At 43.5% G+C, this 27247-nt stretch overlaps 1 protein-coding gene across 5 annotated transcripts in view; it reads right to left on the reverse strand.

Annotated features, from left to right (window-relative positions):
• The window catches only part of reep1 (receptor accessory protein 1), a 110569-nt gene extending 83793 nt beyond the window's left edge, over nucleotides 1–26776 (reverse strand). For 4 of the 5 annotated variants that reach the window (XR_009511370.1, XR_009511369.1, XM_059965634.1 and 1 more), the window contains exon 1: nucleotides 885–995. Coding sequence is in view for 3 of the 5 variants with exons in the window: in XM_059965634.1 (XP_059821617.1) it covers nucleotides 885–995 (111 nt within the window). In the remaining 2 variants the exon portion in view is untranslated. Of the gene's footprint in view, nucleotides 1–884; nucleotides 996–26408 lie in introns of those variants that run through there. The other variant, XM_059965635.1, reaches the window with a different exon arrangement.
• Between the last annotated feature and the right edge of the window lie 471 nt (nucleotides 26777–27247).

The raw sequence follows: 27247 nt of genomic DNA on the forward strand, positions 1-27247 counted from the left end.
GTTCTTTTTTCTGACCACTTATGGATATTCAAGCTACTCATGGTCCAACTACTAATCAGTAATTTACCTTGTTTTCCTCCTATCCTTAGCCATCTTTGGTGGCATACTTAGTGTCCTACCCCCGAACACCATTCCCAACTATTTTAATCAGATAAAGAGGGAATTCAGGAAGGTGACGAGATACGGGAAACTGGAATCATTCCGAGACTTTCCCTGTAAGGGTTTGTTTTCAGATTTCTTAATAAAATTTACATAATCAGATTGGTAACTACAAATACAAATTTAAGAAATTTCACAGAACAAGGAGATCTTTGGAGAATATTTTTAATGTAGTGAGTTACTGATATCTGGAATATGAAATTGCTGTAGATTCAATTGCAACTGTCAAACAGGTATTAAATATATATAAACTTGAACAGGTGGAAAAAATTTACAAATAGGGTGTTAGAATAATCAGGTATTGTTACAGAAAAATGTGTGGTAATAATTAGATAGTGTTGCAGAGCCAAAATGGGATAAATAGTCTCTTTCTGTGCTCACTTAGTGAAAATGCTCAGGGGATGGAGAGCACTGTTCCATCTAAGCTCAGCAGTGTATGACTGCGCAGTAACTGAAATGCTTCTACGCACATAACCTTTGTTGCCATGCAGCTGAAATTTTCTTTTATATAATGTGCCATGCAGTTTTCAGGCCATGCAAAGCTCAGAGCAATGGTTGGTGCACACAGCTGTAAAAAAAAATTAGAGGGAACATTGGTGGTGAGGGAAATTGTCCCAAGTTGAAATCTTAGGAGAGCTGAGAGAAGTTATTCCACAATTTTGGTGCTATTGGAGGAATGCTGACCTTCGCCACAGCAAATGCTAAAACAAAAAGTCAATACTTACATATTCTTTTACATTCTTTGTCTTTACAGCCTTGTATGAAGAATAAGCTGGATAGAGTGTGCCAAAAATCAGCCTACAAAAGATAACATCTGTTACACTAATGCATATCATACGTCAATGAAGTATTAGCAAAAGAGGAAATCACAATACTAATTCGCATCTCCAGAGAAGAGCATTTCAAATGTTAGCTGTGACTCAGTGGGGTAGCCTTCTTGCCTTTAAACTGATTGGTTCAAGTGTCTATCCAAAAACGTAAGTCCAAAGTCCAAGCTAATACTAAAGTGAACTGTTGGGCGAACTGTCTTTTATATAAGACATTAAACTGTGGGCTAAACTGCCTTCTCAGGAGGACCTAAAACATCCCATAGTGTTACTTTGATGAGGAACTAGTGAGGTTTCTTGTCTCCTGGGTAACGATACTCTCTACTCTCTGATGAAAAGATTGAGTGGTAATCAAGTCACACGTGATTCTAAAAAGGGTTGATAGGTTAACTATTAAGAGATTGTTTTCCATTATCCAGAGAGTAAGGTTAGGGGGCATATTCTCAGGATAAGTGATTGGCTATTCACAAATGAGTTGACAAGAAAATGGCTTACACAGAGCTATAAATCATTGCAACTCTCCATCCTACAGTGCTGTGGATGTTCAGATTTGAGATTGATAGATTTTCAGGCACTTAAGGGAATCAGGCAAGAAAGTCAATGAGGCACCATTGAAGGACATAAGGAGTTTGAGCAATTATGTGGCCTATTCCTTCTCCCAATTCTTATATCAGTACATTTCAAATGCCACTAACATTTATAAAACAGATAACCAGGCGCCTATTGCATTGTTCCATGTTGCTGTGTGGAATCTGACCGCACTAGACAATAATTACATTTCAAAGGCAATTAATTACTTTGGGATGCTTAGGGATACTGAAAGGCTCTAAATGGAAGCTTCTTTCAATAGAATGGCATCAAATGACTGAAATGAGTTAAAAATCAGAACCAAAATTGCTTTATTGGCTCAATAGCAACTCAGGAGGAGAACTATTCCTTACAGTGAAAGATAGTGAGTATACTGTAATGCAGTGCATCACAGTTGGCTTGGAATGTATTGGTATTGGTTTATCAATGTCACAAGTACTGAGCTACGGTGAAAAGTCTGCCTTGCCTACTGTTCATACAGATCAATTCATTACACAGTAATCACATCAAGCTTAAGGTTTAAAAAGGACAGTACAATAGCATGGTGGTTAGCGTATTGCTTTACAGCACCAGTAACCTGGGTTCAATTCCCACCGTTGTCCTTAAGGAATTTGTACATTTTCCCAGTGACCACATGGGTTTCCTCCCAGTGCTCCCACATTCCAAAGGCGTATGAGTTAGTACGTCAATAGATCACACGGGTGTAATTGGGCAGCATGGGCTCATTGGCCAGAAGCGCCTTTTACCATACTGTATCTCTAAAAAAACAATTGTGCCATTGTGAAAGAGCTCTCAGATTCATGAGCAGGTTAAGATGTTACAGAAGCATACTGGAGTTTGAAAGGTTCTCAAGATGGGAATCCCAAGGGGGCTGGTGGCCCAATGTACACAGTTAAGAGCTTGAAATAAAGACTGAGGACCCATCCATTCAGGTAGGATGGGTTGTCAGGAGTCAACGTGACTATTAACAAAGGGTGCTGAACTAACAATTCCTTTCCATATGATACAAATGTAGGGTGGCAACAGCTCATAGAAATACATTACAGGCAAAACAATGCACCACGCAGCGGGGGGAGGGGGGCTCTGTACTACTAAAGGTACCCTCTTCAAGGTTAAACCAAAACCCTCTCTGCAGTCACAGGTGTTAGATAAAGTCTTTGTCCATGCAATCCAGTAAGAGGCTGATTATGATCCACAAACCTCCCTCTCATCATTCATCAAATTCAAGCACTGAACCATTACAAAATATAACAACGTGTCCCAAAAGCAACAAGGGTCAGGACATACTATACAAAGATTCATTACTAAGCAATGTATCTGATTTTGTTATCAGATTAATGACGTATAAATATTTATTTAATTACTGTCATAGTATAACTGCATTCAACAAAAAAATTTGATAGGGAGAAGCTAAAACCACTACTAAGAGTTTACAATAAGCCATAGAAGATCTGCAGTGAGCTCAACAAATCCGGCAAGTGATAAACCATCTGAAGATCAATGGGAAAGGTCACAAAGGAACTAGATGTGCTGCAGAATCAGCTTATGCAAACAAGGCCAATATTTTATCCAAATAAATATCCAGGGCAATTAAAGAATTTAGAAAAAAAACTAAAAGAAAAACTCCATGGTATAAAGAGAATCTGAGGGCAGAATGAAGTCTAAGATTCAGTAGACTCTGAAGATGGAGGTTGGTAGAGCTAATCTGGGACTGGAATTGGGTCTGATGTTAGTGTTGGTCTGAGGGTAATGGGGATCTGTGGATGGAGTGAGGTCGGGGATGGAGCTGGTCTGACAATGGAGTTTGTCTAAGGATGGAGTGGGGTCTGGGGATGTGGTTGGTATGAGGATGGAGTTGGTCTGGCAAATGAGTTGGGTTTGAGGATGGAGTTGTGTCTGAAGAAGTGGGATCTGAGGATGTAGTTGGTTTGAGGGTGGAGTTGATCTGAGGATGGAGTTGGTCAGACGATGGAGTTGGGTCTGAAGAAGTGGGATCTGAGGTTATGATTGGTATGAGAATGGAGTTGGCCTGGCAATGGAGTTGGGTCTGAGGAAGTGGGGTCTAGGATGTCGCTGGTCCTAGGATGGAACTGGTCTGAAGATGGAGTGGGGTCTATACCTGGAGTTTGTCTGAGAATGAAGTTGTGGCTGAGGAAAGATTGGGATTTGCTGATGAATCAGAATCAGAATTAAGTTTAATATCACCAGCATTGGTCGTGAGGTTTGTTAACTTTGGGACAGCAGTGCAGTGCGATACTTGATAACATAAAAAACTCTGAATTACAGTAAATATATATATGTATATATATATATATATATATAATGTGTGTGTATTATATAGTTAAATTAAGTAAGTAGTGCAAAAACAGAAATGAAAACATAGTGAGGTAGTGTTCATGGGTTCAATTCCCATTTAGGAATCGCATGGCAGAGGGGAAGAAGTTGTTCCTGATTCGCTGAGCATGTGGCTTTAGGCTCCCGCACCTCTGAGAAGAGGGCACGGCCTGGGTGGTGGGTGTCTTTAATGATGGACACCGCCTTTTTGAGGCACCGCTCCTTGAAGATGTCCTGGATACTATGGAGGATGAGATGGGCTGAGTAGTGAGATTACAATATCAAATATCAACAGCAACTCATTATATTGCAGACCTGCACAAACATGCAGCCACTTTCTGCTGTTTAAATAACGACACCAGCGTTGTAACTTCCAAATCCAAATTCGGAGCTTTTCATTTTTTATCATTTCAATTTAAAAAATTGCACTTTGAAAATGAATAACATGGCATCACTGAAGCTAAAATCTCGTATAAACTTCAATTATATTGCGTAATTTCTCAGACAAACATTACTTATTGCTGGTTGTAATAATTAGTGTGTATGGCATTGTTGAAATGCATTTGGGCATTTAGCTTTCCTGGTGCAGAGCCCCGGGAATTACAGTGGATTTCATTATAGGCACCGATCAGACATTAGATTTTACTGACCGCCATGTGATACTCCCGATGCTCCGTTTTATTTAGCATTGTGTTAGAGACAGTAAGTCCACTCTCAACAAGTCACAAAACTGACTTATCTATCCTCACCCGACCGACTGTTGCTGGGAAGCACCAATTCATATTTACATTTCTACATTGTCTCTTTTTTTGTGTGATTGTATCGATGGTGCGAATTGCAGTGCGCCATTTTTACATTGGGAGCCTACAACCACCTCGGGAGTTCCATCTCACGCCTGTCAGTTTGACGATGGCATCCGACTGCAGGACGTCCCCAGGTTACAACAGACTTCCATGCCCAAAGAGAGATTATAATCCAAACTGCTCATCTATTAACTGTAATGTGTAGACGGGGCTCAGACACAGCTGACGGGAGGGAGCGAGAAGGCGCGGGAAGAGTGAGTGACTGGGTAGATTTTCTCAGCGCTCCCTGTTGTTGAAGCTCAGGGGGGTGGTGGTGAGAGGGGACACGCGAAAATGACCCGTTCCCGCCTGGCAGAAGTTGCCTGCTGCTACACATCCCATCCATCCATCCCTCTGGTCTCCCAAACACTTGTCCATGTATACGGAGTGCCCATAAATCGGACGGTCATAACTCTGGGAGGGGGTGGGCATGTCTCAGATTTGGGATTGGTTGAGTCACGGCTTACTCCCGATCAGGGGAATCCGTCTGAAATTCATGAAGGATCCAGCCACCCTGCTTATGGACTGTTTGACCCTCTCCCATAAGGGGAGAGGCTACCTTCGCAGCATCCACGCCATGATCACCAGACTCAAAAACAGTTACTTCACCCCAGCCCCCCAGCATAAATGCTGATAAACACCTCCCACCCACCCCCACACCATCCCTCATCACCACTACATACACATCACCAGCGTCACTTTATGGACATACAATGAGTCTGGGTATATAACAGTTATTTGAACATTGTGTTTTTTTTAGGTTTGCATTTTTATTTATGTTTATTGTGAATTTAATTGTGTTCTTTATGCTTATAGTGTAGCAATCATATTCAGACTAACAATCATTTCCCTTCACTTTACACTCAGGTACGGAAGCAATCTTGAATTACTTGACCTGACATCTTTGTTTGATTGTTACCTTCACACAATGCAGAGCAGGAAGTCTCCTTTTCCACTTCTCCATAACTGCTGATTTTAGAGTCACAGAGTCATGGAGCACAGGAAGATGCCCTTCAGCCCATCTAGTCTGTGCCAAATTCTTATTCTGCCTGGTCCCATTGACCTGCTCCAGGACCATAGCCCTCCATACTACCGCTCTGCCCCTTCCCTCCCCCCCACCCCCCTCGTCGTCATCCAACATCCTCGTAAAATTTCTCTGTACTCTTTCAATCTTGTTGATATCTTTCCTGTAGGTAGGTAATCAAAACTGCACACAATACTCCAAATTTGGCCTCACCAACATCTTATACAACTTCAACATAATATCTCAACTCCTGTACTCAATATTTTGATTTGACTAATTGTGCCGAAAGTTCTTTTATGACCTTATCTAAATTTGACACCACTTTAAAGGAATTATGGATCTCTATTCCCAGATGCCCTTTCCTACCACACTCCTCAGTGCCCTACTGTTCACTACCCACCTCCTCCCAAAATACATCTTACACTTTATGCATTAAATTCCATCTGCCATTTTTAGCCATTTTCCCAGCTAATCTAGCTTCCTCGTTGTCTGCAAATTTGCTGATCCAAAACATAGATTATTTTGGAAAAATAATCATAGAAAAAAAAAGACAGACTCATGTTGAGTTCAGACTGGCAATACTAGGGTTGGGCTTGGTTCTGGTAATTTGCATTTTATACCAGAGTAAATCTCTATTTCCTTCTATGTGTAGATTAGGACAAAAAAAAACCTACAGGCATTTCAGCCCTCCTCCATTATCTGTGTTATTTGCAGTTCTCTCCAACAGAGCCAAGAGAATCAGCTGAACCTACATGAACTTAACGTGTTTACTGAGACATCTTAAGCTCTGCATAGGGCCTAATGACATGGTCCTGCACAGTAGCATAGTGGTTATCACAGTACAGGCAAACCGGGTTCAAGTAAGGAGTTTGTATGTTCTCCCTGTGGACACATGGGTTTCCTCCGGGTGCTCCAGTTTCCTCCCATAGTCCAAAGAGGTACCGGTTGATCGGTTGATTGGTCACGGTAAATTGTCTAGTGATTAGGCTAGGATTAAATCAGGGGACTGCTGGGCAGCGAGGCTCAAAGGGCCAGAAGGGCCTATTCCACGCGGTATCTCAACAAATAAATAAAGCTATGATTAGAAAACTCAACAGCTTCACAAACAAAGGAAATTTTATGGTTTGGATATGAATTTTCTCAAAGGTGGCCGAGAAATTCAAACCTCAGTTGATAGCATGAAATACAATAACAGTGTCAGCACCATTGCACACAGCTTTTAACTTTAACTGCTGCTGCCAGATGGAGATGAAATTCTAGACGAGCTGATCTCATAAAATCCCAGAGCACAGAAACAGACCCTCCAGTTCACTCGGACCATGCCTGATATCAAGTACTCAGTTTCTTTTTGGCTTACTTATAAATATTCTAAACCTTGTTTAGCCCTCGTGTATAATATTTAACAATAAATGAAAATTTCACTCTTCTCTTGCTGCTGAGCTGTCCGTCAGAACTTGTTAATGTGGTTGTCTGGCCAGCCAGCTCATTTGTACCAATGCTGTTGACTGTGAGACCATAAGACTTACAAGCAGACTTGGACAATTTGGCTCATCAAATCTGCTCTGCCAATCAATCGTAGCTGATTTATTATCCTTCTTAAACCCATTCTCCTGCCTTCTCCATGTAACTTTGACACCTTTACTAATCAAGAACCTATCAACCTCCTCTTTAAATATACCCAGTGAATTGGCTTCCATAGGAATGAATTCCACTGATTTACCACCCTCTGCCTAAAGAAATTCCTTCTCATCTCTGTTTAAAGGGACATCCTTATACCCTGGGCTCTACCTTCTGGTCCTAGACTCCTCCCACTGTAGGAAATAGCCTCTTCATGCCCATTCTATCCAGGCCTTTCAATATTCAATAGATTTCAATGAGATACCCCTCCACCACCGCCACCATTTTTTCCTTAAAGTGACACCTGAACAGCTGATGTTCAGAAAGGGAAGGCACACAAGAGAAGTTAATCCAGTCTCGCGGGAGGTGCCCCTCAAGGCCATTATTGAGCACTGCCACTAACCGGGGATCTTAGTTCTTGTAGTATACTTGACTGCAGTGGTCAATGCATGGAGGCATGGTGGTCACGTTGAGCGTTTGAATCCCAGTAGGGATGACGGGGTATTTAAATTCAAGTAGTTAAATAAATATGAAAGTAATGCTTTGTGAAGTAGTTGTAACCATGAAGTTATCAGATTGGGTCAAAAGCCCAATTGGTTCATTAATGTCCTTCAGTTCAAAGTTTAAACATCGAAGTACATTTATTGCAAAGTGCATACTGTGTACATCACCATATACAATTCTGAGATTCATTTTCTTGTGAGCGTTCACAGTAAACATAAAGAAACACAACAGAATCAATGATAAACCACGCCTAACAAGAAAAACACCAATATGCAAAGGACAACAAGCTGCAAATACAGAAAAGAGAAAAATAATAATAGTAAGTAAAAAAGCAATAAATGCCAGGAACATGAGATGAAGCATCATTGAAAATTAGTCCATTAGTTTTGGAAACAGTTCAGTGATGGGGCAAGTGAAGATATCCCCTCTGGTTCAAGAGCCTGATGATTAGGAGTAATAACTGTTCCTGAACCTGATGTTGTGAGTCTTGAGGCTCCTGCACCTGATGGCAGCAGTGAGAAGAGAGCACGGTCCTGTTGGTGGGGGTTCTTAATGATGGAGCCTGCTTTCTTGTGGCAGCGCTCTATGAAGACATGCTCAATGCTGAGTGAAGGCAGAAAATCTGCTGCCCTTCGCTTGTCTGACCTATGAGCCAGAAGTATGGCCATCTATTATCCATTTCCTCAGTTCAGGGACAGTTAGGCTCATTTCAATGGAGAGCAGGTGTAGGGAGGGAGATATTTAAGTTTCAGATACAGCATCTAATTATTTTCAAGACTTCTCCAGTACATTTTTCTTAATTAATAATTAACATTTTTCTAAATCAACAATTAAAAAATTGACCAGGACATGAAAGATAGTGGTGCATGTTATTGAAGTTATTTCCTGTAATCTTTTTATGCTAATCTGCCTGAGTAAACAGGACCTCAGTTTAATGTTTCTTTAAATAAAGCAGCACCTACAACAGTGCAGAACTCCACATTGGCACTGACATCATCCTAAATTGCGCCCAAGTGGGAAATGAACCTTTAACTTTAGAGCCACTCCTTTTATTACAAATATTGTACATGAGCTTAATAAATGAAAGCTTATACTAATATCAACAACAAACAATGGATCTCAGAAACTCCATTCAGTGTGCATTAAATATGATCTTATTACAACATATCTCTAAATTACATAAAACACTGACTTTTCATTCTTTCTTTCTATTAAAAATATTTCTCCTTGTGTCACTGCATAATTTTTGACTCTGTAAGCAGACTGATTGAAAATCCAGTTTAAGGTCAGTGTTGTGTGTAACAGAGACATATTGTAAGCCAAAACCTTTTAGTGAATGCCCTAAGGCATTCCTGCAGCAATGATGTAGTTGGGAGAGGAACCAATGCATATGCCAAGAGGCAGAATCAACTGACACCTTCCAAATGATCTCTCCAGATGTACATTCAGTGGCCACTTTATTAGATACGTCCCGAATCCAGTAAAGTAGCTACCGAGTGTATGCTCGTGGTCTTCTGCTGTTGTAGCCCATCCACTTCAAGGTTCAGAGGGTTGTGCATTCAGAGATGCTTTTCTGCACATCACTCTTGTCATGTGTGGTTATCTGAGTTACTGGCACCTTCTTCTCCCCTTTGACCTCTCTCACTAACAAGGTGTTTTTGCCCACAAAACTACCACTCACTGGATTTTTTTTTGTTTTTCGCACCATTCTCTGTCAACTCTAGAGACAGTTGTGTGTGAAAATCCCAGATGATCAACAGTTTGTTGAGATACTCAAACCACCCCATCTGGCACCACCAATCACTCCTGGGTCAAAGTCACTTAGATCGCATTTCTTCCCCATTCTGATGTTTGGTCTGAGCCACAAATGAACCTCCTAACCATGTCTACAAGTTTTTATGCATTGAATTGCTGTCACATGATTGGCTGATTAGATATTTGTATTAATGAGCAGGTGTACAGCTGTGCCTAATATAATGGCCATGGAGAGTATATTATCAAAATGGGCCTTTATCATCACAACTCCTGCTCTATTGGATTTAGAATCACATCTTTGTGGGCCTCTATGTCACCTATTTCTTTCTGATATTCCTCAGAACCAGTTCTTGTGCAGGATCTCATCTCAAAATATTGACAAACATCATAGCTGTAAATGACAGGGCATAGATAAGAAGGATGCAAGCAGCAGATTGGAGGGGGATGAACATTGGCTTCTGTCCCCATGCTTTCCAGTTCTGACCAAGGGTCTCAGCCCAAAATATCGACTGATTATTACCCTCCATAGAAGCTGTCTGCCTTGCTGAGTTCCTCCAGCATTTTGTGTGCTTTGCTCAAGATTTAATAGGAACCTAAGGGACAATTTCTTTACATTAAGGATGACACCTATGTGAATGAGCTGCCAGAGCAAGTGGTTGAGGCAGGTATGATAAAAACTTCTAAAAGACAATTGGACAGGTACATGGATAAGAAAGGTTTCGAAGGTTATAGACCAAGAGCTGGCAAATGGGACTAGCTTGGTCGGGGCATTCTGGTTGACATGGACACGTTGGACTGAAGGGACTATTTCTGCTCTGACTCCCTGAGTCTATGATCCTGATCATCTTCCCTCAAGTTTCCTTAAATCCATATTCTTCACAATAGGCTGCAGCTGTTATTAAGGATATGCTGGATTCACATGGGTTTATGAGGGGTTTACTGCTTTGGTTTTAGTCAGGCCGCCATATTGCTTCCAGTTTTTATTGTTTTGGTTTTGCAAAAGAAAGTTAAAGACTGCCTATGTTAAAACTAACCCAGCAAATTACGGCTCAAAACATCAGATATAAAATGCTGGAAGAACTCAGCAACTCAGGCTGCACCTAGGGAAATGAATAAACAGTTGCCATTTCGGACCAAGACTCTTGAAGACACGTCGGAATAAACAGATGGGGGGAGATGAAGGAGGATAGTCAGAAGGTGATAGCTGAAGTCCGGTGGGCAGAAAAGATTAAAAGCTGGAGAGGGAGGAGAGGAGTTTGGACTAAAGGAGAAAGGGAAGGAGGAGGGGACTCATGGGGAGGTGATAGGCAGGTGAGGAGAGATAAGAGGCCAGAGGGGAGAATAGAAGAGGAGGGAAAAATATTTTTACTGGAAGGAGAATACAATTTTCATGCTATCAGGTTGGAGGCTACCCAGATGGGATATAAGGTGTTGCTCTTCCACCTTGAGGAAGTCATGTACTAACATGTCAGAATGGGAATGGGAATAGGAATTAAAATGTTTGGCCACCAGGTCGTTCCATTTTTGGCAGATGGAATGAAGATGCTGCTCAATCCCTTTTCTCTCAATCTTCAGCAAATTGATTGAAAGCATTGTTGGCAGTGACGTCCAGTAACACCTAAAGGAGACTTGGCTGATGATGTGTACTTGGATTTTCAGAAGGCCTTTGACAAGGTGCCATACATGTGGGTGCTTAACAAGCTTTGAGGAAAGATTATATCATGGATAAAATAGCAGCTGATTGGCAGAAAGCAAAGAGTGGAAATAAAGGGAGCCTCTTCTGGTTGGCTGCTAGTGACTAGTGGTGTTCCGCAGGGGTCTGTGTTGAGACCGATTCTTTTCATGCTGGATGTCAATGATTTGGATGATAGAATTGATAACTTTGTTGCAAAGTTTGCAGATGATACGAAGATAGGTGGAGGGCAGGTAGTTTTGAAGAAGCAGAGAGGTTGCAGATAGACATAGAGAGATTAGGAGAATGGGGAAGTGGTAGATAGAATACAGTGTTGGGAAGTGTTTCATAGAAGAAATGAAAGGGTTAACTATTTTCTAACTGGAGAGAAAATATAAAAAACTGAGACATAAAGGGACTCAGGAGTCCTTGTGCAGGATTCCCTAAAGGTTAATTTGTAAGTTGAGTCTGTGGTGAGGAAGGCAAATACAATACTATATTAACATTCATTTCAAGGGGACAAGAATATAAAAGCAAGGATGTAATGTTGAAACTTTATAAAGCACTGATGAGGTCTCACAGAGTATTGTGATCAGTTTTGGGCCACTGATCTTAGAAATGATGTGCTGAAACTGGAGAGGGTTCAAAGGAGGTTCATACAAATGATTCCAGGATTAAATGGCTTGTCATATGAAGAGCATTTGATGATATTGGGCCTGTACTGACTAGAATTCAGAAGAATGATTGAAACTTAACAAATGGTGAGAAGCCTTGATAGAGTGCATGTGGAGAGGATGTTTCCTATGGTGGAAGAGTCTAAGACAAGAAGACACAGTGTCAGAATAGAGGGGCATCCTTTTAGAACAGAGATGAGGAGGAGGAATTTCTTCAGCCAGAGAGTGGTAACTCTGTGGATTTCTTTGCCAAGACGGTTGTGGAAGCCAATTATTTATGTATGTTTAAGGCAGAGGCTGATAGATTCTTGATTGGTCAGGGCATAAAGGTACACGGGGGAAAAGCAGGAGATTGGGGCTAAGAGGAAAAATAGATCAGCCGCGATGAAATGACGGAGCAGACTCGATGGGCCAAATGGCCTAATTCTGCTCCTATATCTTATGGTCTTAAACTGCTCCTGACATTTGATTTGGGTTTTCCGTGGACCACCAGGTTCCAGACCCTTATCCAAACGATATTCCAAAGGTAAAACTTCCAGAGATAAAATGTAACTTCATCTCCTTAAGTTAGTGGGCCAATGGATCAATGGACGTACATCGCCACCTCCAGAGCTGTGACTCTAAGACTTGAACCCATAGGTTTAACCTGAGGAATAAGAAGCTTAGAGGAGGTCTCACCCAAAGAGTGATTGTGATGTGAATGCAGTGCCCCAGAAGGGGGTGGAGGCAGATCATCTCACTACATTTAAGAAATGTGATGTTATAGGATACAGACTAAGTGCTGGTTAGTGGAGATAGCTCCATTGGTTCTTATTGATTGGCACAGACCATGACTTGACTTGTTGGCAAGACCCCACATGCTCTATGAGTCAGAATGATCTGGTTTCATTTGTGCTGATAAATTACTCTTGGAGTAGTAGGAGGCAGGAGAATCAAAAGGGAATTACACATTGAGAGGAAAAAGCAGAACACCTGCCCCTATGCCTCCTCCCTCCCTACCTTTCAGGGCCCTAAACAGTCCTTCCAGGTGAGGCGACACTTCACCTGTGAGTCATTTGGGGTCATAGTGTGTCCAGTGTTCCAGTATGGCCTCTTGTATGTAGATTGAGAGACCGCTTCACTGAGCACCTACACTTCATCCACCAGAACAAGCAGGATCTCCCAGTGGCAACCCATTTTAATTCCACTTTCCTATTCCCATTCCGATATGTCTATCCATGGCCTCCTCCACGTCAAGATGAGGAACAACACCTTATATTCCATTCGGGCAACCTCCAACCTAATGGCATTTCTCAAACTTCCAGTTATGCCCCACCCCCCTTCACCATTTCCCATCCCCTTTCTCCCCCCCTCACCTTATCTCCTCGCCTGCCTATTGCCTCCCTCTGGTGCTCCCCCCCCCCCTTGCTTTCTTCCATGGCCTTCTGTCTCTTTCACCAATCAGCTTCACAGCTTTTTACCTCATTCCTCCCCCTCCAAGTTTCACCTGTCACCTTGTGTGTCCTGCCAAAGGGTCTCAGCCCAAAATGTGGGCTATACTCTTTTCCATAGATGCTGCCTGACCTGCTGACTTCCTCCAGCATTCTGTGTGTGTTGCTTGGATTTCCAGCATCTGCGGACTTTCTTTTGTTTATAAATTGAGAGAGAATGTTACTGTGAAATAATTGGGGAGTGGGGAGGCAGGATTGCTCTAAGATCTAGCATGGATTTAAGGAGACAAATCTATGCCATATGTACTATAAATATGTAAAGGAAAGAGAAATTTGACTGAGTGATAGCAAGAAGCCCTAATTAATTACATTCAATGGTAATCAAAGTGAACACTCCATTGACTGGAGAGATGTCTGGCTAAAACGAAGATGGTTTTAATTGTTGGTGGGAGGGGTGGGGGGGGGTCAGAGACACCTTGACAGTGGTTCAACAAGGTAGTTCACCACAGGTAATGAACACAGGCATTGTTCACGATGTGCATTCCTACATATGAGAATAAAAAGGCCTTCGGTATTTGTTAAAATGTAAAACATTAATTAGCAATGAAAAACAAACAGTGGAAAAATAAACTGAACCACATGGCATGTCCGTGTCCAATCATGCAGGTACAAACATTGCTCTTTCAGACATTTTCAGTCTGTTGAGATGAAAGCATTTAGTGAGTCGCTATAAAATCTCCTCTCTAATTTCCATAAGACCATGAGACCATAAGATACTGTATAGGAACAGAATTAGGCCATTTGGCCCATCAAGTCTGCTGTGCCATTTCATCATGACTAATCCATTTTTCCTCTCAGCCCCAATCTCCTGCTTTACCCCCGTGTCCCTTAATGCCCTGACCAATCAAGAATCTATCAATTTCTGCCTTAAATACACATAAAAACTTGGCCTCCACAGCTGCCTGTGGCAACAAATTCCACAAATTCACCACTCTCTGGCTAAAGAAATTCCTCCTGATCTCTATTCTAAAAGGACACCCCTCTATTCTGAGGCTGTGTCCTCTGGTCTCAGACTCTCACATCACAGGAAACATCATCTCCACATCCATTTTATCAAGGCTTTTCACCATTTGATATGCTTCAATGAGGTCATCCCTCATTCTTCTGAATTCCAGCGAATACAGACCCAGAACCATCAAACGCTCTTCATGTGACAAGCCATTCAATCTGGAATTGTTTTTGTGAACCTCCTTTGAACCCTCTCCAGTTTCAGCACATCATTGTAATATAAGGGGCCCAAAACTGCTCACAATATTCCAAGTGAGGTCTCACCAATGACTTATAGTGTAGAACTGCAACATAAATGCCACATCTCCTATCCCCACAATGCTGTGCAAAAGTCTTAGGTCCATATATATAGCTAGGATGCCTAAGACTTTTGCACAGTACTTTACATGGAGTCGAGAGCGAGTTTGTAAATCTGGCAGGAGCAAAGGACACTGGGAACGACAAGGATGGAATGTCATGGTAGGAGTGTGGGACAGGCGACAGAGAAGTAGTGCCATGGGTGGGGTGTTGGCATTGTTGCAGACACATCCAGCACTGAGACACCAGGCAAGGTCATTTGATTCCAAACAATTGGATAATTGATCATTTGAGCATGTCTTTCTGTTACTTCCCACTCCCTCCCTTCTGCCTTCCCCTTTTCCCAATCATGAATCCCTCTCCCTGCCCTCTTCCCATCTTCCCACTCTCAGTCCACAACAGAGATCTAATTCAGAATCAGGCTTATCATCACTCACAAGTCATGACATTTTGTTTTTGCAGCAGTAGCAGTACAGTGTAATACATAAAATGACTGTGCAAAACTCTTAGGTGGCCTGGCTATACAGTACTGTTATGCCCTGACTGAAGCAAACTAGTGTACTAATTGACTTTTTTACCACCCTGTCTACCTGTGATGCCACTTTCAATGAATTCCGGACATACTCTGAGGTCCCTCTCTAGGCGCCTACTAGTCATAATATAAGTCCTAAGCTGGTTTGATTTTCTAAAATGGACCACTTCACACTCATCTGTATTAAAATCCATTTGCCATTTCTCAGCCCACTTCACTAACGGATCAAGATCCCCCCTGTAATCTTTGATAACCTTCTTCATTCTCAACAATACCTCCTAATTTTATGCCATCTGCAAACTTACTGATCAAGCTCTGTGCATTCACAGACTAACATTTACATGAAGTATCAATAGCAAGTGCCCATAACTGCAGCACACCGCATGTCACCAGCCTCCATTCGAAGAAACAACACTCACCCACCATCCTCTGCTTCCAACCACCAAGCTAATTTTTAATTCATCTTACTAGCTCTCTCTAAGTTCCTGGACTTGACCATCTAGATCAGCCTCGAGGTGCGTGACCTTATTGAAGGTCTTTACTAAAGGTCCACACAGAGAATATCTACTGCCCTACCCTCATCTATCTTTCTGGTTACCTCCAAAAAATTCCAAGAAACACATCAAACACAAATTTTCTACGTGCAAGTCATATTAACTCCTCCTAATCACATTTGGTATTTACAAATGCTGGTAGATCCTGTCCCTCAGAATTCCCTCCAATAATTCCCCCACTACTGATATCAGGTTGACCTGCCTATAGATCCCTGGCTTGCCCTTTCCATCCTTCTTAAACAACAGACTTACATCAGCAACCTTCCAGTATTCAGGAACTTAACTGGAGTCTGACAATAAAGCAAGTATTTCCGTAAGGCCCACCACAATTTCCTCCCTTGCCTTTCAACAAAATCTTATGATGCACTTGGTCAGGCCCTGCGGACTTACCCTCCTTAATGCTCTGTAAAGCTGCAAATATGCACCTTCTCCCTGTAATACAAACGTTCTTTAAAACATATTCACTTGTTTCACTTACCTTTTAAGTAACTATGATTTTCTCGTCAGTAAACACGGAGGAGAAATGTTTATTAAAAATCCCACTGGCTTGCGACATACGTGGCCCTGCTGATCTTTAAGAGGATCTACTCTCTCCTTTACTCTTAATATAGCTGTAGAACCTCTTGAGATTTTCTTTACCCTACCTGCCAGATCTATGTCTACCTTCTTTATCCTCCTGATTTCCCTTTAAGAATACTCTTAATCATAGCCATCAGTGGATACTCTCATCCCTGAACTTCTAAACCTGATATATTTTTTTTCTTGACTATAGTCTGAATATCTCATGTCAGCCAAGGTTCCCAAAACTTGCCAAGTTTATCCTTCACTCTTACAGGTCCTGGACTCGTGAGGTGCTGCTTAAAGATGAATGACAATTATGATAAAATATTATTGACCTGAAATGTTAACTCTGTTTCTCTCACCACAGAGGCTTCTGAACCTGTCAAGTACTTTCAACATTGTAGTAAGATATTGGTGATACAAAGCTGTTGGTGAGGCCTGTTTTGGAATACTGAGTGCAGTTTTGGTCACCCATCTACAGGGAAGATGTAAACAAGCTTGAAAGAGTACATGGAAAATTTAGAAGGATGTTGCCAGGTCTGGAGGACCTGAGTTATAAAGACAGATTTAATAGGTTAGGACTGTATTCTTTAGAACGCAGAAGATTGAGAGGAGATCTGATGGAGGTATACAAAATTATGAAGGGTATAGATAGGGTAAATGCTAAGCTTTTTCCATTGGGGTTAGGCTGGACTACAACCAGAGGTCACAGGTTAAGGGTGAAAGGTGAGAGGTTTAAGGGGAACATGAAGTGGATCTTCACTCAGAAAGTTGTGAGAATTTGGAATGAGCTGCCAACACATGTGGTGCATGTGAGCTCGGTTTCAAAGTTTAAGAGAAGTCTGAATAGGTACATGGATGGTAGGGCCATGGAGGGCTGTGGTCCCAATGCAGGTCGATGGGAGAAGGCAGTTTAAATGGTTTTGACATGGATAGATGGGCTGAAGGGCCTGTTTCTGCGGTGTACTTCTCTTTGACTCAGTGAGTAGTCAATGCAAAGTATGACATTGTGTGATCTAGTTATTGCACAGCAACAGCTATTGTATTCCTACCAGCCTATGCTATTAGAGCCGGCTGTATATTGTATTTGGTTATCAAACTAAAAGCACTGCTGAATGTCTACTCTAGTTGACAGTTGGCAATGACAGTACATTGGCTTCCCTGGAGGAAAGGTCTGCAGTTCTTCAGCAACGTTTCCAACCACAGCTTCTCCCATGCCCTTTAAAGCCAATAAAGTACTTTTTGAAATGGAGTCACCATTTCAACATTGGAAGCATAGCAGCCAGTTTGTACACAGCAAGTTCCCAGAAGTAGCCGTCAGAAAACATCAGATCGCCAGATAACTTCAGACACAACAGATTCTGCAGACGCAGAAATCTTGAGCAACACAGACTCAAAGTGTTGAAGGAACTCAGCAAATCAAGCAGCATCTACAGTGGAAATAAGCCCGGAGTGTCGACCATTTGTTTCCCCTCATAGATCCTGCCTGACTTTCCAAGTTCCTTCAGCACTTAAAAGATGAGAGATTAGCTTTATTTGTCGCATGCACTTTGAAACATAAAGTGAAATGTGTCGTTTGCGCCAAATCAAATCACTGAGGATCTACTAGGTGGCAGTGCTTCCAACACATAACTTACTAACCCTAACCATATATCTTTGGAATGTGGGAGGAAACTGGACACCCGGAGGAAACCCAAGCAGTCATGCGGAGACTGTTCAAACTCCATACAGAGAGCAGTGGGAATTGAACCCCGACCTTACAGCTAGTGTCATATTAGCATTATGCTGACTGCCACACTAACGTGCCACCCCATATAATGTGGAACACTTCATAAATTTATGCCTGTTCCTCTCCAGATAATTTACTTTCCTGATGTTTATTGTGACCAAAAACAAAATGGTCAAGATCTGGACTGCTCAGTACTTGCTTGAAATACTGCACTGGGATACTTTACATCCAGCTGTGAGAGAAGACGGTTATATTTTACTGATATTCTATATGTGCTTGTCAAAATTGTATGTGCAAGGACTAGGCCTCAAGCCACAGAGTCGTCCGTTAACAGCCGCTAGGAGGGAGGCATTGGAACTGGTGCGCCCCACCGGGGGCAGTGTGGCACAGCATCCAGGCTGGAGTCGGTGTTGCCCCCCAGTGTTCACTTGACAGAAGGCAAGCTCTATTGTGTCTTGAGTCTGAACTTTTTTATTGCGTGACTGTGTCTTACCGATACCTCTATGTGCTTGCTGTCTTGTATGTGCTATGTGTGCTTTGTGCTATGTGATTGTTAGTATTGTGCTTTGCACCTTGGCCTCAGCATAAGCTGTCTTGTTTGGCTGTATTCATAGGTATTCATGATTGGTTGAATGACAATTAAACTTGAATTGAATTAAATCCTCTCTGAAGGAAGGTGCTTGTCACTACGTAGCATGCCCTTAGCCAAGGTTGCTGAGCTCAGGGACACTGCCTTGGGTTTCTACCATTTAAGTACTCCCAATCAAAACTGAGTTTATTCTCACTGATTTAATTTGTTGTTTTGTGCAGCAGTGCAATACATAAAGAACTACTGTAAGTTAGGATAAGAAATACATTAAAAATAAGTAGTGCAAAGAGAGAACAAAATTCTGAGGTAATTAATGTTCATGGGTTCATGAACCATTCAGAGATCTGATGGCAAGGGCGAAGAAACTGTTCCAAAACTCTTGAGCATGGGTCTTTAGGTTCCTGTCCTTCCTCCCTGATTGTAGCAGTAGGAAAAGGACACGTCCTAGGTGGTTCAATCATGCCATGCGCTAAGGTGACTAGAGACCTTGGGCATTTTCCACCTATTTATTTTAGCGATCTAGGTAGCACTGGCATAACCATTAATTATTACCATTGGGAAGGGCCCATGCAGCCATTGCAGTACTCCTGGTGAAGGCATTCCTACACTGGGGTTAGAGAGAGAGACATAGGGACAGGAGAGAGAGTGAGAGAGAGAGAGAGAGAGAGCCAGACAGACATAGAGACAGAGAGACAGAGACATAGAAACAGAGACAGAGACAGAGAGTTCCGTGTCTCCGTATATTTCCATGTCATAAGGAAATATAAAATGGGTGTTGCCAGTGTTTTCCTGTGGTTTGCAGTGTTTATGGATGATGTTTCGATTAAAGAGAGGTTAGCTTTATTTGTCACATGTACATCAAAACATACAGTGAGATACATTTTTTGCATCAGTGACCAACCGAGGATGTGCTGGGTGGGGACAGCCAGCGTGTGTCGCCATGCTTCTTCCAGCCGACATAGCGTGCCCCTTCCTCACTAAGCATAACCCACAGATTTTTGGAATGTGAGAGGAAACCCACGCAGTCACGGCGTAAATGTACCAACCCCTTACAGACAGCAGCAGGAACTGAACCATGATTGCTGGGGCCTTAAAGCGTTACAGTTCCTTAAGTTGTTATAGCCGGGGCTGGAAGTAGAGATAGCGTCTCGACTGGAACTAGTAGCTCCAACTATCTATTAAACGCTCCCAATGGCGCACATCTCAAATAGCCTCTTAACAACCCAGTCCAGCTCCTGGCCTTCGCATGTGGCTTAGCTACTAAGCCCAGCGGAACCGTTTCCACTGACAGGAGAAGGGGCAAAGGCAGGTTACTGGCGCCTTAAAACCAGTCGCTTTGAGCAGACAAGGCTTCTCAGCTGTTCATCTAGGAGAGGGAAAACTGATCTCGAACCTCCCCGCCTTGCATTTATACAATGCTCATGGGGAACTTTCGGAAGTGAACTCCTAGGGAAAAATCCGGAGCTGGACTCCCTAAAGCAGTCCTTCATTGAGTTCAATGCTGACTGGCCATTCCTGTGACGCCACTGGTGCCAAACTGCATTGGTTTCTGCCGTCCCTTTGGGTTCATCGGACACGTGGAGAGGGGGAGCTTGCTCTCTGTATCCAACTGCTCAGGCTTGCTATCTGGACAGCCAGAACGCAATATCCAAGGGTTTCAGCCAGAAACGTCGACTGTACTCTTTTTCCATACATGCTTCCTGGCCTGCTGAGTTCCTCCAGCAATGAGTGTATCTGTCGATCCATGGCCGTCCCTGACCCGGCCGACAGAGGTCTATTCCTACTACTCACTACCCGCTACGCAGCCATGCTGGCCACCACGAGAACTAGGAGAGGATCATGGTGTGAGTTTGAGGGGATATCAGAGACAAGAGATCAAATCTATCCATTTGATCGCTTCTTAACTTCGACTCCCTTTGCCAACAAAGGCCTCTGCGGAACGCCCCCAAGCGCCTTCTTTCAGAATTTGACCCCAGCTCAGAGAACGGCACCACAGGGTCGGTCCAGCAGCCTTACAAAAACACCTGCTTCCACTTCTCCTGCCCTTACCATCCCCTTTCATCCACCTGAGTGTATTGGTCCGCGGCTCGCCACCAAGACCCCGTACATAGGAAGCAGCCACCGGCCCGAAGGCCATCATGGAAGGGCATCTCGAAACGCCTGAGCGGCTATTAGCGTCCCGGCGAGATGTAGAAAGAGGAAGCGAAGCGGATCCGCCGTTTCCACCCTTATCATGCAGAGCCTAGTGAAAGCAAATACTGAAATAATAGAGGACTCCTTCCCAGTTAAACATCTGCTGAGCAGTCGATGAAAATGCCTCGTAGGGCGGTGCTGTTCGGATGGACTGCTTACAGCCGCGCCCAGTTTCCCGGCGAAGACACAGCATCCTCATCCCTTGCTAGTGCGGAGTATTCACGCCCACTGCCGGGAACTGGCCGATCAATACATCTCGTCCAGCCGCGACGTTGCTAGTTTTAAAACCTCCATCTCTCAACTCCATCACTACTTCAGGGCATTTGGTTTCTTCTCAGACGCATGGGATATACTTGGACTGTTTTGTTATTAGGGAAGAATTGGGGTGGTTTTAGGATTTGGAGAGGTGAGGGCACTTGGTACACTGAAATGCTTGTCCAGACCTGGCCTCGCTCTGCTTCGGCAGATGCAGCAACAACTGCAGGGAAGTCTGATCCCTCAGTCCGTCCCGCAGCTGTCCTGATCAATGCGCGCAGATAAAACCCAGTCATCGGCATGTACTTATGTACACACGAAACCAAGCCCTTACATTAAAACGTTTACATTGCAGGTCCAGTCCTGACTCAGCGATTTGACTCGAAACGTCGGCAGTGCCTTTCCTCCCTCTGACCCACTGAGTTCGTCCAGTAGAGTATTTGTCAGAATCACAATCAACTCCATGATCATCGACGTGCATTGTGAAAATTGTTGTTTTGTGACAGCAGTACCGGTCAACACATAAAAATTACTGTAAATTATAAAATACATTAATAGTGCAAAAGACCGATAAGCCGGTGACTCAGCCTCCTGGGCCCCTTGGGGCGGAGAATTCCAAAAATTCACCACCATCTGAGTGAAGAATTATCTCCTCATCTCAGTGCACTGCCCACTGCAGCCTTCCATGGACCTGCATCGCGTGCTGAAGGCGGCCCAGTGAATTGTCAGGATGGAGGCCCCAGGACTGGACACCATCTATTCGAGCAGACGCAGGAGGAAAGCAATCAGCATAACCAGAGACACCACACACTAGGGCCACTCCCTGTTTGACCCGCTGCTGTCCAGCAACTGGTGCAGAGCCAACAACCTGTCTCTTAATATGAACAAAAGAGATGGTTGTTGACTTCAGGAGGGCACAGAGCGACCACTCCCCACTGAACATGGACGGCTCCTCTGTAGAGATCGTAAAGAGCACCAAATTTCTTGGTATTCACCTGACGGAGAATCTCACCTGGTCCCTCAACACCAGCTCCATAGCAAAGAAAGCCCAGCAGCATCTCTACTTTCTGCAAAGGCTGAGGAAAGTTGATCTCCACCCCCCCATCCTCATCACATTCTACAGGGGTTGTATTGAGACCGTCCTGAGCAACTGCATCACTGACTGGTTCGGAAATTGCACCATCTCAGATCGCAAGACCCTGCAGCGGATAGTGAGGTCAGCTGAGAAGATTATCGGGGTTTCTCTTCCCGCCGTCACGGACATTTACACTACACACTGCATCCGCAAAGGAAACAGCATTATGAAGGACCCCATGCACCCCTCATACAATCTCTTCTCCCTCCTGCCATCTGGGAAAAGGCTCCGAAGCATTCGGCCAGACTATGTAACAGTTTCTTCCCCCAAGCTATCAGACTCCTCAATACCCGAAGCCTGGACTGACACCTTACTGCCCTATTGTCCTGTTTATTATTTATTGTAATGCCTGCATTGTTTTTGTGCACTTTATGTAGTCCTGTGTGGGTCTGTAGTCCAGTGTAGCTTTCTCTATGTTGTTTTTTTTATGTAGTTCAGTCTAGTTTTTGTACTGTGTCATGTAACACCATGGTCCTGAAAAACGTTGTCTCGTTTTTACTATGTACTGTACCAGCAGTTATGGTTGAAATGACAATAAAAATGACTTGACTTGACTTGAAAAGCCAGGACACTAAAGGCCCGAACAAATAGACTGAGGAACAGCTTCTACCCCAGAGCTGTGGCCTTCATCACACCACTCCCACAGAGCAACGACTGAAACTGTGAGCACACACAAGGACTCAAATACTTGCACTAATGGCACTTTGGGCATTACTGTGATATTCTGGTGCTGCTGCAACTTATTTTCTGCTACTTATCTATTTAATACTGTTTTTCTATTACTGTCTTGTTTTTATCTACCGCTTTGTTTGATTGCCTGAGAGGAAGCCAAACAGAGTTTCATTGTACCTATGTATAATGAGAATAAAGAACATTCAATTCAATATCTTTTAACTTTAAGACCAGAATACATAGGTGCAGAATTGAGCCATTCAGCTCATCGAGTCCGCTGGCCATTCCATCATGGCTGATCCATTTCCCTCCCAAACCCATTCTCCTGCCTTCTCCCTGTAATTTTTCATGCCCTGACATCAAGAATCCGTCAACCTCCACCTTAAACACCAGAGAATACAACCCTAGACTCTTCAATGCCTCCTCATCTGGAAGTCTCACCCCCCTGAAAGCCAAACCTTCTGGAACTCCCTGTCATAGGAATAAGCTTCTTTATGTAAAGCAGCTACAACAGTACACAATATTTAAGAAGTGATCTCAACAACACATGGTTGACGGCGGGATCCTCAGTGGTGTGAAGGAACTGTGGGATCTTACAGGTCTTTTACACAGAGAGTGGTGGATAGGTGGAATGCCCTGCCAACAGTAGAGGTAGAGGCAAATAGACTAAAGCCATGTAAGAACCTTTTAGGTAAGTTCACGGAAGGCAGAAAAATAGAGGGCCATGTAGGAGGGAAGGGTTTACAATGACCTTGGAGTAGGTTAAGAGGCTGGCAAAACGTCACGAGACAAAAGACCTGTAATGTATCGCAGTGTTCTATATTCTATATTATTTATTGAAGGAAGTTGCTTCAGGTTTCTCCAAGTGTTCTGTTGCTGCCCTTCATAGATGCGTCTTCTGAACAATAGACCGTGGATAAGCTACCTTAACTATTTTTGCATTCATTATTGTACAGTACACTGGACTACAGCTTCCAACTCATTAGCCTACTCAGTGATTCAAAGCCCGAGCCTTCTAACCCACCTCACCAGTGCTCACTTCCCAGCACTTACCCATTTTATCCCATACTCTTTTCAGTAATAGCATAGTCTAGTCCAGAAACTCCATCTCGAACAGCACTGTGGGAGCGTTGTCACCAGGAGGACTGTAATATTGGGATCTGGTTGGTGTACGCCTTGCTGGGATCCAGTGTGCTGATACGGTGTCGGAACATGATGGGTTTATGCCATGTGGAGGCCTTGCATTTTTGTGCTGCATTAATGCATGGTGGGTTCATGCTGTATTGGGGCCTGGTCAGATTGTGCTGTGTTGGGGCCCTGGTGAGTTTGGCATATGTTAGGATCCAATAGGTAAATTGGCTTATTATTCAAACTTGGACCAAATTTAATTTCCAAAATTTATATGATACTATATTGGAATTAAATTGTTAAATTGATACTATAGTTTATTATTTTCACAGAGTGACAAACTTTGTTTTGCATGCCATCCGCACTGGTCATTTTGTGAAGGTAGTACAAAGAAGACAATAGCAGAGTGCAGAATAAAGTGTCCCCGTTACAGGGAAAGGGCAGTGGGGGCAGTTAAAACGGTGCAAGGTCATAACGAGGTAGATGGTGATGCTAAGATTCCAATTAATGGTACAAGGGGACCGTTCAATAGTCCTATAACAGCGAAGCAGAAGCTGTACTTTCAGGCTTTTTGTATCTTTTGCCTGATCGGAGGGGGAGAAGAGGGAATGCCCGGGCTTGGTACTGTGTTGTGGTATCGTGGGTTTGTACTGTGTTTTTTTTTTGGGATCTGCTGGGTTTGTAGAGGTCTTTCTTTCAGCGGTCTTGAATTGCATTCACGAAGGTGACTAAACGCTCAGCAGGTCTGACATCATCCGAAGTGGGGTGAGGGGAGGGGGTTAATTCCAGTGTCATTTGCATCTCAATATTTCTTGTTGGGATTACTCCCTTTTTTTGGTGGGGTTGGGGTAGGGCACTGGGAGGCAGGGATCGGAGATCCACAACGCAAGCGCTCCCACTGCAAGCTGGCAATTTACCGCTGTCATTTAAGCATCGTACTAAAAACTAAAACAAAGAAACAGCCTGAGCAGACGGAGCAGTCGAGTTTACACCCAACAATAAATCCAATTGGAGCAGACTCAGTGATTGCGTGCAACCTGTTTATTGTTTCAAAATAAGAAGCAAGAATGTGGAGGAAAGGGGCGACGAGAGGTAGGGGTGTGGCTGACCACCAAACGACTTTTTGCAGACAAAAACTAAAAGGTAAATTTGGGAACATGTAAAAACCTGCCTCAGATTTCCCCGGAGCGTTGGGAGAAAGAAAACGAACTTTTCGGGGCTAAAAAGAGAACAAATAGTTTAACACAGTGAGAGTGTGCAATGTTCACCTCGAACCACGGGTGTGGGCACTACTGGAGATGGGTACAAGCCTTAATAACAACCTCCATCTTTGGCAGCTGCTGTTGTGACCCACTGAGACCTAACCGAACACGCCAGTGAAACTGGATCCGTATCGGTCTAATTATAAATACCGTTTAATGCGACTGTGATCTGTACAGCTGGCTCAGAGAGCTCCAGACCCTGCCTGTCGGTTTTGGGAGGCAGCGAGGAGCGAGCGTTCCCTGCCCTACACCAGCCTTTCTTTCATCAGACAGCGATAATTTCAGTCTCTCATCCACCGCCTTTATTACAGTGCGTTCCGTATCAACACATGAATCAGCTCCCACGCACAACTCAGTTCCTTTCTCTGAACACAGACCAAGTCATCATTGAAAGACGTTTGCAGAGATTATCACCGGTCGATCTCACGCACACCTTTTAAACTGCGGTCAGCGCGGAGCCTGTCTCAGACACATGGCCAGTTAAAGAATTCACGCCATTATTTACAGGACTAACACGAGCAAAATGATGAAGGGCCTCCGCCCGAAACCTCGACTATTTATTCTTAGCCATAGATGCTGCCTGACCGGCTGAGTTCTTCCAGTGTGTGTTACTCTGGACTTCCAGCACCTGCAGAACCTCTTGTGTTAGACCCTGGCTCCTGTCATTTATTTAATTTGGGGTCGTTGGTAACGCGAGAACGTTGTTCATTCAGTGATTATATATAGACCCGTCAAATGCCGAAACACCCCTCCCCAAATATTCCTCGACACACAAAGAGTAATACCCCTCTTTGGGCGGGGTTGCTTAGATCTTGAAGGTTGGAAAAGAGTATTTTAAATAAACAAGGAAAGCGACAGTATTCCTGTCGCTGCGTACTGCGTTCATCTAATGAGCTGTACTACAAAGCAATACTCCATTACAGCTGCAGTATCAAACGGCAGAGGGACAATAAATAAACGCGAACATTTGAGAGAGAATAAAACATCTTAAGACCTACAATACTCACACGACTAGTCTAGAAATGATCCATGAGACCATGGCGGTTGGAAGGGCTTGTTTGTCTGCTAGCAAGGGAGGAGTTTCCTCTCTAACGGATCCCGGGCTCGACCATTTGTATGTTTCGTCACTTCACCGACAAGCCCAAGTGCTCCGGGAAGGGATCATAGAAAGATAAGGACTATTCTTTAACCATGTCCTCTCACGCAGGACAGCGGGTAGCGCTGAAGCTGAATGCGCGTCCCCACATCAGTATTTACATAACCTCTCTCGCAACCGAACTCATCCCCTGACGGACACCATATAAGGCAACGGCGAATAAACTGGTAGATTGTGCTTTTAATTCTCCGCTGGTGATCATCCGGGAGGACAAACCGGAATAATCCTCTCGGGCGCTTTGTGCTTTGTCATGGTTACTTGCAGTAACCCTGTTCCCAGCATAATAGCGATGGGCCAAATGGAGTTAATCTGTGCTGCATCATTGCAGGAACAAGATGCTGTGTTCTGGGGCAACGCGCAAAACTCAAAGGGTCGGGCAGCACCTATGGAGAGAAATGGACAGGTGATGTTGTGGATCCAGCCCCTTACTCAGGACTGACCACCTGAGCTGTGTGTTGTGCTGCCTCATTCTATGACCCTACATAACAATACCTATACTTTAGATACTTATGTTAACCAGTCCGGCCTTGAATTTGAGCTTGCCGAGAGGCCAGGCAGCTTTTTTTTTGTTTTTTTCTTTCTCTCTCTCTCTCTCTCTCTCTCTCTCTCTCTCTCTCTCTCTCTCTCTCACTCTCACTCTCACTCTCACTCTCTCTCACTCTCTCTCACTCTCTCTCACTCTCTCACTCT

This window comes from Hypanus sabinus, chromosome 3 (genome assembly GCF_030144855.1).
Source record: "Hypanus sabinus isolate sHypSab1 chromosome 3, sHypSab1.hap1, whole genome shotgun sequence".
Classification (NCBI taxonomy): domain Eukaryota; kingdom Metazoa; phylum Chordata; class Chondrichthyes; order Myliobatiformes; family Dasyatidae; genus Hypanus; species Hypanus sabinus.